We start from the raw sequence: 12,721 nt of genomic DNA on the forward strand, positions 1-12,721 counted from the left end.
AGGGGCAGGACTTGGGTTTGCAACTTCTGTCTCTTTAATTTAACTTGCTGTGTCACTTCGGACTAGTTGCTCAACCTCTCTGAGCTTCGGTTTCCTGATTTGGAAAATGTCAGAGTCCAAAGCCTCTGGCAGCAGTGAGAAGCAGTATCCTTGGGAGATGGTGGAGGGGAGGGGGCTAGGAATGTCCCAGAGACAGAGAATGAGAAGACATGGGTGTGACTGTGGCATTATGAAGTGGAGGCAGATCTGGAACGGAGACTTGCCAGAGTGAATGTGCCTGGCTCGCACTGCCGGTTTAGCAACCATCCTGTGAGAGCCCAGATGGGCCAGGTGGGCCGGAATCTGGCCAGGCTCTACAGGCACACCCACACCGTGAGGTGCTGTTGCCACCTAGGGGACAGGCGGTGACCAGGAGCCCAAGTTTGGCTGTGGCTGTGGCTCAGCGGCTGCACATTCCCAGTCTCCTGCTGGTTTCCGGAGTGGAGAGGGGCGGCCACGGTTTGCTCCAAGAGTGGGGAGGGGAGTAAGGAAAAGCAGCCGAGTGCTGCCTCTGGTTTGAGAGTTATAAATAAATCCATCTGGAAGTGTTTGGGGCTGTGGGAGCCTGAAGTCGGCCCTGCAATTCAGGCCATGTGGCGCATATTTCCATTCACACCAGAACCACCCCCCAGCCCCTCACCGCCCCGCCCCAGTCCCAGGAGACTGTCTGCTAGGGCCTGTCTGCTTGGGCCCAGCAGAGCTGGGAGGGAACCTTTCAGGCCCCAATTTTCAGCCCCCACCCCCACCTCCCTCTCCTGGCAGCCCAACTTCAGCAAGATAATGTCTGAGAAAGTGCTTCAAAAAGTTTTATGAACTATCCAAGTGTTGGTTGAATGAATGAATGAATTTTCAATCCAGCATTTAGCTTGTAAGTTCCCCTTGTTGGGAAAGGGCCCCTTGGTAGTTATGGAAGGTGAGGCATTCTGGACTTTTAGCCTCCATCTCAGGATTACGTTTCCCACCCACCAAGCTAAGGCTGGCTGAGGTACAAATGCATATTGCCCAAGTTTTGTTTATCTTTCTATCCTCAGCACCAAGGGTAGCGCTCAGTGGGCATTGGTTATATGAATGAATGAGTCGCTATATTAATTTTTTAAACAACTTTTGTAGAGACAGAGGTCTCTCTTTGCTGCCCAGGGTGATCTTCAACTCCTGGCTTCAAGCGGTCCTCCCACCTTGGCTTCCAAAGTGTAGGAATTATAGGCATGAGCCACTGCACCCAGTCCAATTTGTTAATTTAATCAACACGTATTACACATCCTCATGTGCAGTGCACTCTGCTGCATGCTGAGAGCACAATGGAGAACAACATAGAGTCCCTGCCTCATTGAGCTAATGGTCACTGTGTTTCTTAGTGAAAGTACTGTTGTCACTTGGGGTGAGACAGTTCTTTGCAGTGTGGGATTCTGTGCATTGCAGGATATTTAACCTCCTGATTCCCTGAGTCTAAATGCCAGTAGTTCCCTGAAGTCATTTTGAACAACCAGAGATGCCTCTAGACATTTCCAAATACTTCCAGGGGACAGGAGGATGCGGCCCTGGTCGAGGGCCACTGTGGAGGGAACTTGACAATGGGGCGTGAAGCAAGGCGACCTCCAAGGTGTGAATGTGTTGAGTCCTCTAAGTTCACTTATAAATTGGTGGTTTAGAACTGGGGAATCACGTTTGCCTTATAGAGATGTAAGATGATTCATCAGTGGCTGGGTTAGGCTCAGAAACCCATAAGGTAGCTGAGTTACATGGTTCTACCAGACTGGGTTAGGGCTGAGGGGCAGGCACCAAGATGGCAATTTTGGACATGCTGATGAGATGATTACTTGAAATTGTCCAGAAAGCAGCCAGAATCTGATCCCAGGGGCAGATGAGAGGTCAGCTCTCAAGATATAAATTTGGAATAAACCCACGTTGAGGCAGGAGTTAGACCTGAGGCCCAGGTTCCATTAAGGTCATCAAGGGAGAAGGTGTTGGGAATGTTGCAGAATTACTCCAGGATAAAGGCCAGAGGTAGAGAAAGTAGGCCCCAGTGGTATCTCTTCTCTGCCTCCTCATTTCTATTCCCATGGTCAGCACCCTGTTTCAGGACTTCAATTTGTGCCAGGACCACTGCAGCAATCTCCTTACTGGCCTCCTTTCCGCTTTTGGTCTCTCGGCCTGTCAGAATTTTCTTTTTAAAACATGGCTTTCATCGTGTCCTTTCCCAATATTCAATAAGTCCAAACTGCTTAACCTTGCATTCTCACCCCATGCGATCCAGCTTTCCATCAACCTGACACATCCTTGGTGAGTTGGCTCCGCATTCCACTTTCCAGGTTCATGGTTTATCCATCTCTCAGACCTTACTGTGTGGCTACACAGAACTCCAAACACACACTGCCTTTCTTTCCTCCATGCTATCTCCACCCCTGGGATGCCCTTTGACTCTCTTTCCATTTGGAAAAATCTCACTCAGGCGTCAAGGCCCAGTGCAGGTCTCCTGCATTTCCCCAACCCCTCAGAGGCAGGCAGATGCCTTCCCACCTCTGTGCACCCTCCTCTCCAGCTCTCACTCTGTTGCCCAGGCTGGCATGCAGTGGTGCCATCACGGCTTACTGCAGCCTTGACCTGCTGGGCTTAAATGAGCCTCTTGCCTCAGCCTCCCGAGGAGCTGGGACCACAGATGTGCCACCATGCCTGGCTAATTAATTTTGTAGAGAAAGGTTCTTGCTCTGTTGCCCAGGCTGGTCTTGAACTCCTAGCCTCAAGAGATCTTCTCACCTTGGCCCCCCAAAGTGCTGGGATTACAGGCATGAGCCACTGCTCCCAGCCATCCGGTTCTTCATATACACCATGGGACTGCAAGTCTCTCCCACAAGACTCTGAGGGCAGTGACCATGACTCATTTTGCTCTGCAATTCCATTGCCCAGCCCAGTGGGAATGGACAAGAAAGTGGGGCTGGGGATGAGCTGGTATGGCAGGGCAAAGAGGAAGTGGAATGGTCTCTTTCAAACCTCACCATGGATCTACTTGAGCCACTTTTACCTGCTCTCTCCCTACAAGTACTGTCTTTGGATGGGGGTTTGTGGAAGAGCTAGGAAAGAGGAGCCAAGGCAAGCGACAGGCAGAGGGAGCAGCATGGAGAAGAGAGGAGAGGCTGAGAGGATGAAAGACAAAGAAAGTGGGGGAGAGCAAAGGTCTGCATTAGCGGTTCACATACATAAAGGTTTCAGGTGTGGTGGAGTGGAATAAGAAAACATTTGGGATTCTGGAAATAAAATCAGCTGCTTTGGCAGGTCAGCTGAATGCACAGTTAGTTAACAGGCATTAGTGCCCTTTGGTGCCAAGCTGTGCATGGAACCATGTCCTGCTGGGATCAAATGGCAGCTACCCGGGGATGCCCTTTTAATAAAGAGCAGAAAGCAGCACTGGCATGTAAGAACTGAAGAATCCCTCAGAGAGTTCTTCTTAAGGGCACCAGGGACCACTGGAACCCCAGAGTTGCTCCACATCACTGGCCTGGCTCTTGCCAAAGAAAGGTGGGCATGAGAAGAGAACTAACACATAATAGTCCCAGGGGCTATTCCAGACACACAAAAGCTCATTTGATCCTTACTGTAACTCTGCGAGGTAGGAATTAGAATTCTAATCTGTTTTACAGATTAGAAAATCAAGGTCCCAAGGAGGGTTAAGAATCTTGCCCAAGGGCACACTGCTTGAAAGTCTTGGATCCCAGATTCCAATGCAGGTCATCCCCTCCCCTTGATGAGTGGGCCAGGACCCAGAGGTTGGCAGAAGTTTGCTCTCCAGTCTTGCTGACTTTGGCTGTGGGGCTGATCTCTTTGGATTGATTTCTTTGAACATAAACAAAACACCATCAGTTTTTTTCCTGGCTTTTGAATGAGCCCTGAGAATCATGTAATTTTCTCCAGTTTCCAGCTGGGTGCCTTTGCTGGAGGGCGGGGGGGGGTTCGTGAATATGAAGCAACAGGTCTCATTCTGAGAATCAACACTGTGCACCAAAAAATACCAGGGTACTTTCGCTCCCAGGTATTTTGCTCCCAGATATTTCAAGCTGGGGCTTTCAGCCTATGGGGCCAAGTTTTCTATTTTTTCTTCCCTTTCAATGACCTGCGTATGATTGACAGTTACCTGTTTTCCCAGGAAAATTGTAAAACCTTTATCAAAATATTGGCACCTTTGAGTTGTTGCCCACACTGTGTTCTGACTGACTGTGTGACCCACGTCCTTATCTGCTCAGTGGTTGGATGTGTTCTGCCTGTTGTCAACCTGTGAGTCGGTGAGTAGAGGACAGGAGGTATGGACAGGACAGGTTTTGGACAGTGTTTTCCAGAATTCTGATGTGACATGGTTAAGCCAACCCATGGAGGAGCCAATGGAGGTAGAGTGGCTGGAGCCAATAAGGGGTTTAGAGCAGGGGACAAAATGGCGCCCAGCACCATCCCATGGGGATACAGCTTTGGGGTGGGGTAGGTTGGCTAGAAAACCCATGATGATCATTTTCTGGAGTTGTTCTGGAGTCAGAAGCAGTCTAGAAACCCTTTGGATTGGACCTCGGCCCAGAGTTGTGTGTCGCACATATGTGATAGGGTATTAGGATTATCATGCTGCATGCAGGACTTTCTGAAATCTTGCTGCATAACAGAACTTTCAGTCATACATAATGACATGCTGAGGAATAAGTTGCTGGTCTTGAGTTTGGCGTTTTGCCCTGGTCATTGTAGTGGAACAGGATTTTTCTTCACCACCTTCAAAATCAATTCAGAATCTGGCCACTTCCTGCCACCTCCACTGCTATCACCCTGGTCCATGCCATCATCGTCTCTGGCCTGGATTAATTTAGTATTCCTGTCACCAGTCTCCCAAAGTGATGCTGTGAAAACATAGTGTGACCTTGTCAGTATTCTGTTCGACATCCTCCACTTGCTCCCCATCTCACTCAGATTCAAAGCCAAAACCTTTATAGTAGTCCACAAGGTCCTGCATAATCTGGTCCCCCTTACCTCCTTGACATGATCTCTTACAAATCCCATCTTCTGCCTCTCCATTCCAGCCACACTAGCCTCCTGATCATTCTTTAAGTTTGCCGGGTACATTGTACTTGCTTTTCCTTCTGCCTGGAATGCTTTTCCCCAGTATGGGGAAGGATCCCTGGAGGGAGTGTTCACAGGAACTGGGAAAGGGTTGCTGTGTAGAGAGAACCACCTGACAGGAGCTATGGCCTTTGGCAGAGGGATGCCGCCAGCTCATGGTGACCCCGAACAGAGAGAGTGGATGACTAAATACCCCAATCTCACTTTTCCTTTTTCTTCTGGTTTCTTTGCAGGTGCTTCCCATTGGTCAAACCTAACCCGAAGCCAGAGGGCAAGGGAGCCTGTTGATGCCGTCCACACAGGTCAGCCTACCAGGGTACAAGCTGGGTGGAGAAGGGTGGAGAAGATGTGGACAGACAAATGGAAAATGTCCAGAACAACTGGATATCTTTGTAGTTTGCTCCCTCACTTCCTTCACATCTCCACTGCAATGTTTGTTACCTTTTCAGTATGTTTCAGTTTGTTACCTTCTCAGTTTGTTACCTTCTCAGTTTGTTACCTTCTCTGACCACCATTTCTAAAATTTCAGGTCCCAGCCCTCAACACCTCATATCCTCCATCCATGCTGTTTGTTCTTTCTAGGACTTAATACTATCTGACATGTAATTGATTTATTTCCCTTGCCTATCATTGGCTCTCCCACTGGAATGGGAGCTCCATGAGGGCAGGGACTTGTTTCTGTTCACTGGTATACTCAGTGCCTAGGATAGTACCTGGCACAGAGTAGGTATCCAATACATTGTGAATGGATAAATGATTGAATGGATGTACTCTCTGGGGCCACTCTAATGAGTCTGCTCTCAGCCAGGCACAGCTGGATATAGGTTACCAGTTGTTACTCATTCCTGCTGTTCACAGTTTCCTCTAAAGAGGCTCAACTGCTGCCATGTTTTCAGGTCAGGGGGTGGGAAGGCCTTTGCTGCTTCCAGTATTGAAACTTGCACAACAGTTTGTTGACTTGAATCTTATGGAAATTGTTGCTGCATTAATTGGCATGGACTGAGCTTTGTGTATTATTTAAGTTGTCATCAGCCACAGTGGGTAGATTCATAGTCATAGGGGCACTGGTTCTTCCAGGTGTTTCTTCCATACCTCAAAGGTAGCCTTGATTGCTAGTGGGCCTATTTCCAAATTAGGAGGCTCAGTAGCCACTTCCTTGAGGCTCAAGGGCAGGGGACCTGTGAGCTGGGTCCTATGACCACAGTGTTGGTGACACAAGGATAGGTGAAATCAGGATAAGCAAAACAGATATGCATTTCTAGAACAATGTACTTGTGTCCAGGGTGATGTTTTTATTATATAAATAACATATGATTATGGAGAAGGGATTAATGGGTGCCAGGGTTTAAGGAAGGGGGAGATGGTGGTAGGAAATGGGTGTGGCCATGAAAGGGCAACCTAAGAAATCCTGGTGATCCTGATGGTATAATGTCAATACCCTCGTTGTGATATTGTACTATAGTTTTGCAAAATGTTACCAATGGGAGAACCTGGGCAAAGTATAGTGTTATCTGCTACAACTGCCTGTGAATCTATAATAATTTCAAAATGAAAAGTTTAATAAAAAAACAAATAACATATGAATAATATTCTTATTGTGAAAAAAAATCAATTCAGCTACAATTCAAATCTCTATCTCTCCGGTCCCACTCTGTTCCCCCAAGGTAACCACTGTTATCAGTGCCCACCTTTCTGCGCATACACAGTTTGGTTTTATGTGGGTACTTAAAAATAAATGATGTCACACAATATATACTAATCTGCTTTTTTTCACTTAGGAATATGTCTTGGAAACCTTTCTGTTTTAGGAGACATATGGATCTAGTTCATTCTTGTTTTCTTAATTAAACTTTTAATTGTGATTAAATTGTGGATTCACATGCAGTACAACAAATAATGCAGAGAGGTCCCATGTACCCTTCACCCAGTTTTCCTCAATGATCACTTCTTGCAAAACTATAGTACAATACAAGCAGGGTGTTGCCTTTATACAGTCAAGATACAGAACATTTCCATCACCACAGGGATGCTTCAAGTCATCCTATCATAGCCATGCCTATTGCCCTCCCACCCTAACCTCCTACTTAACCCCTAGCAACCACTCATCTATTCTCCATTTCTAAAATCCAGTTATTTCAACCAGGTTATGCAGTAAAATAGAATCACACAGTATGCAACCTTTAGGGATTTTATATTCAGTCAGCATAATTTTCTAGAGATCCATCCGGGTCGTTGTGTGTATCAATAGTCTGCCCCTACCCCTTTTCCAATAATCTGCTCCTTTTTATTGCCGAGTAGTCTTCCATGGCATGGATGTATCAAAGACCGTTTATCCATTCACCCACTGAAGGGCATGTGGGTTGTTCCCAGTTTTGGGCTATTATAAATAATGCTGCTATAAACCTTCACATAACAGGTTTTTATGTGGAAATAAGTTTTCATTTCTCTGGGATAAATGCCCAAGAGTGCAATTGCTGGGTCATATGGTAATTGCATGTTTAGTTTAAAAACAAAACAAAACAAAACTGATGGCCAGGTGCGGTGGCTCACACCTATAATCTCAGCACTTTGGGAGGCCGAGGTGGGCAGATCACCAGGTCAGGAGATCAAGACCTTTGTGGTCAACATGGTGAAACCCCATCTCTACTAAAAATACAAAAATTAGCCAGGCGTGGTGGTGTGCACCTGTAGTCCCAGCTACTTGGGAGGCTGAGGCAGGAGAATTGCTTGAACCTGGGAGGTGGAGGTTGCACTCTAGCCTGGACGACAGAGTGAGACTCCATCTATAAACAAAGCAAAACAAAACAAAAAAACCTGACAAACTGTTTTCCAGAGTGGCTGTACCATTTTACATTCCCACCAGCAATGTATGAGGATTCCAGTTTCTTGGCATCCTCATCATCATTTAGTGTTCTCACTGTTTTCCCTTTTAGCTGTTCTCCTCTAGGTGTGAAGTAGTATCTCATTCTGGTTTCAATTCTCATTCCCCTAAGATTAGTGATGTTGAACATTGTTTCATGAGCTTCTTTGCCATCTGTATATCTTCTTCAGTAACTTGTCTATTTATGTCTTTAGCCCAATTTCTGGTTGAGTTGTTTGAATTTTTAACTGCTGAGTTTTGACAGTTCTTTATACATTTTAGACACCAGTCCTTTGTCAGACATATGGCTTGCAAACATTTTCTCTTGGTCTGAAGCTTTTTCTCATCCTCTTAACAGGGACTCCATAGAACAAAAGTTGCTAATTTTGATGAAGTCCAATGTATCAATTTTGGTTTTTTGGATGTGTTTTGATTGTCAAGTATAGGGTCTGGCTTATATGGCTAGCTTTAGATTCCAAACACTTTCCTGTTTCTTCCTAAAATTTTTATAATTTTACATTTAAGTTTCTGATCCATTGTGTTGATTTTTTTGGTATAAGGTGTGAGACGGGTTATATTATTTCCTGAGGCTGCCGTAACAAGTAACTGTAAACTTGGTAGCTTTAAACAACAGAATGTATTCTCTCATGATTGTGGAGGCCAGAAGTCTGAACTTAAGGTGTGGGCAGAGTTGCACTCCCTCTGGAGGCTCTAGGAGAGGATCCTTCCTTGCCTAGTCCCGCGTCTGCTAGCTGCCAATACTCCTTGGCTTATGGTCATGCCACTGCAATCTCTACCTCCATCTTCACATTATCATCTCCTCTGCGTGTCCATCTTACAAGGATACATGTCATTAGATTTAGGGCTCACTTGAATCCAGAATGATCTCCTCATTTTAATTATACTTGCAAAAGCTCATCTTCCAAATAAGGTAATATCCCTAGGTTCCAGGAATCAGGACGTAGACATATCTTTTGGGAGGGCACCATTCAGCCCACTACACAGGTCGAAGTTCATTTTTTGGTCTATGTCCAGTTGTTCCAGCACCATTCAAAAAGGCTATCTTTCTTCCATTGAATTGCTTTTGTACCGTTGTTGAAAATCAGTAGGGCATATTTGTGTGGGTCTATTTCTAGGTTCTCTACTCTGTTCCATTGATCTGTGTGCCTGTCCCTCCACCAATACCACATAGTCTTGATTATTGTAGCTATGTAATAAGTCCTGAAATTGGATAGAGTGATTCCTCCCACTTTATTCTCCCTTTTCAAAATTGTTTTGGCTATTCTAGTTTCTTTGCCTTTCCATATACTTGGAATAAACTTGTCTGTGTCTAAAATATCCTCCTGGAATTTTGATAGAGATTGAGCTAAAACTATACATAAATTTGGGGAGAACTAACATCTTTACTATGTTAAGTATTCTGATCCTTGAATGTGGCATATTTCTTTCTCTATTTAGGTCTTCTTTGATTTCTGTCATCAGCATTTTGTAGTTTTCAGCATATAAGCTCTATACATAAATTGTTATATTTACACTTAAGTATTTCATTTTTGAGCAAGTGTAAATGATATTGTATTTTTAATTTCAGCATCCATGTGTTCATTGCTAGTATATAGAAATACAATTTATTTTTGCAAGCTTATCTTGTATCCTGCAACCTTGCTAAGCTCACTTATTAGTTCTAGGAATTGTCTTGTAGATTTCTTGGGATTTTCTATGTAGACTATAATGCCATCTCCAAATAGGAGCAGTTTTATTTTTTCTTTTATAATCTACATGTTTTATCTTTTCTTTTCTTACTTTTTTTTTTTTTTTTTTTTTTGCCTTATTACACTTGTTAGAACTTCCAACACTATGTTGAACAAGAGTGGTGAGAGCAGAGATCCTTGCCTTGTTTCCAATCTGAGGGGGAAAGCATTTAGTCTTTCAAGCATTAAGTTTAATGTTAGGTGTAAGTCTAATATTGCTTGATCCAGGAAAAAAATATATATATATTAGGTATGAGTTTTATGTAGATGCTCCTTATCAAGTTAAGGAAGTTCCCTTTTTGCCTTATTTCTCAGAGTTTTTTTAACTTATGATAATAAGTGTTAGAGTTTATCAAATGCTTTTTCTGCATTGATTAATATGATCATGTGATTTCTATTAGTTTGTTCCACTGATTGTGTAGAATTAGCATAGAATTCTTTAAACATTTGGTAGAATTCTCCAGTGAAACCATCTGGACCTGGAGATTTTAAAGGGAGTAGTTTTAAAACTATGAATTTCATGTTTTTAATAGTTATAGGGCTATTCAAATCATCTATTTCATATTTGGTAGATTTGGGAAGTTTATATTTTTCAAGGAATTGGTCTGTTTCATCAAAATTGTCAAAGCGTGTAGCGTTGGTCATAGTATTCCCTTATTATCCATTTGATGTCTGAAGGGTCCGTAGTGATACTCATTTCCTTCCTGATATGAGCAATTTGTATGTCTTGCTAGAGGTTTGTCAATCTTACTGATCTTTTCAAAGAAGCAGCTCTTTATTTCATTGATTTTCTCTATTTTTCTGTTTTTGATTCTGCCGATTTATGCTGTTATTTTTTATTATTTTCTTCCTTCTGTTTGCTTTGGCTTTATTTTGCTCTTCTTGTTCTAGTTACTTGAGATAGGAACTTAGATCATTGATTTGAGACCTTTTTTCTTTTCTAGTGTAAGCATTTGGAGCTATAAACTTCTTTTTAAGCGTTGCTTTAGTTGTATCTCATAAATTTTTCTGTGTTGTATTTTCATTTTGATTCAGTTCAATGTATTTTTTAAATTTATCTTGAAATTTAAAATTTCATCTTTGACCCATGGGTTAAAGTGTGTTGTTTATTTTTCAAGTTTTAGATATTTTCTTATCTTTCTGTTATTGATTTCCAATTTGGTCACAGAACACATTTCATTTGATTTCAATTATTTTAAATTTGTCAACATTTGTTTTATGACACAGGATATGTCTAACATGTTTTGTATTCCATGGGCACTTGGAAAGGATGCTTACTCTTCTGCTGTTGGATGAGATGTTGTATAAATGTCTAATTAAATCCTGTTGTTTGAGGGTGTTGCTGAGTTCCTGTATACCCTTGCTGAGTTTCTATCTAGTAGGTCTATCCCAGATGCCTGCTCAGCCTTCTCTGACTTCACCCCAGTGGGGAAATTTGGGGCACTTGGTCACAGCTTAGCAAGGGTAAAGAGGAATGTTTTCAACCCCTCCTTTACTGGTGGGGTTGGGAATGGGACCACATATTTTTTTTCTGTGGTATTTGGCTAAAGAATTAGTGTATAAAATTTTCTGTCTTGGTAAGAGAGGCAGGCTTTTTAAAAAATCTGCCCCTGTTGGTATTTTCAGGTTGCAGACTTTTTCAGCTTCAACTCTGGGATATATGAGGCAAAACAAAAATCCAAAGAACTCACCACATGCTGTTCCTTGAGTCCTGAGGTCTCTTGCAGGTGTACATTCTTCTCTCCACCTCCTCTCCAGTCTTTTTGTGTTCATTTTTGTTGTGCTTTAGAGGGAGGACCAGGGAAAAGTATGTCATTCTATCTTCCTAGAAGCAGAAGTCCTGACTTACTCTTTTAAAATGTTATGTAATTTTGCAGAGTATGACTTTTATCAGGATTTATTTAACTATTCACCCACTGATGAACTTTTAGGTTGTTTCTTAATTGTGGTGGTTAACACAATCTCTCAATAAACATCCATTCAATAAACATTTGTGTACACGTGCAGGAGTTCCTTCAGGATAGATGCTAAGAAGTGGCGTTGCTGCATAATAGGGGATGCACATTTTCCATGTTAATGGATGTGGTCCAATTCCTACCCATAATGGCTGTGCTCCACCCAGCAGTGTCTGAGAATAGCAGTTTTGCTCACCTTCTTGACAACGCTTGATATAATCAGACTTTGAGTTCCAAATGTGATGAGTGAAAGATGATATCTGGTGGTTGTTTTCATTTGCTTTTCCTTGATTCCCAGAGGCTGAACATCTTTTCAAATGTCTGTTGGCCATCTGTAACTCTCCTTTTGAATTACCTGTCCATATACTTTGCCCATATTTATTTTGAGTTGTTTACCTTTTTATTGATTTACAGAGATTCTCTATATCTTTTGATTATTCTTTGTCTAATACATACATTGCAAATATATTTCCCCAGTTTATTATTTGTCTTTTAACTTTATTGATGACGTCTTGCCTAAAAAAATCATTTTTTGTGTGTGTAGACTCAAATTTGTCAACCACTCCCTTTTGGCTTTTGGGTTGTGTTTGTGTGTTGTTTAAAATGACTTTCTCCATACCAAAGTCACAAATATATAAATCTCTATTTTTTCCATTATAGGTTTATTTTCTTTTTTATATTTAGTTGTTTGAGCTATGTGGAATATGTGCATGTATAGTATAAGGTAGGGATCTCATTTAATTTTTTTCAAATGGAAAGCTAGTTACTTCAGCACTATTTGTTGAATAGTCCATCCTTTCACCACTGACTTATAAATGCAGCTTTTATTATTTTAACATCTTTACATGAGTTGACTTGAGAGCTCTCTGCTCTCTTTCACTCATTTGTCTACTTTTGTGTCAATACCACACCCTGTTAATTACTGTAGATTTGATACTTTCATCCTTCATTTGTCCTTTTCCCCCAAAAATTGTTGTAGCTCTTCTTATACATATTCTTTTTCACATGGATTTTAGAATCAGTTTGTCAGG

General features: G+C 42.5%; 1 protein-coding gene across 5 annotated transcripts in view; it reads left to right on the forward strand.

The window, feature by feature from the left end:
• Positions 1-12,721, forward strand: part of NHSL2 (NHS like 2) — a 234,203-nt gene that overhangs the window by 91,169 nt on the left and 130,313 nt on the right. For all 5 annotated transcript variants that reach the window (XM_045383956.3, XM_065538102.2, XM_015443935.4 and 2 more), the window contains exon 2: positions 5,361-5,429. In XM_045383956.3, the coding sequence (XP_045239891.2) occupies positions 5,361-5,429 (69 nt within the window). The remainder of the gene's footprint in view (positions 1-5,360; positions 5,430-12,721) is intronic.

This window comes from Macaca fascicularis, chromosome X, assembly GCF_037993035.2.
Source record: "Macaca fascicularis isolate 582-1 chromosome X, T2T-MFA8v1.1".
NCBI lineage: Eukaryota > Metazoa > Chordata > Mammalia > Primates > Cercopithecidae > Macaca > Macaca fascicularis.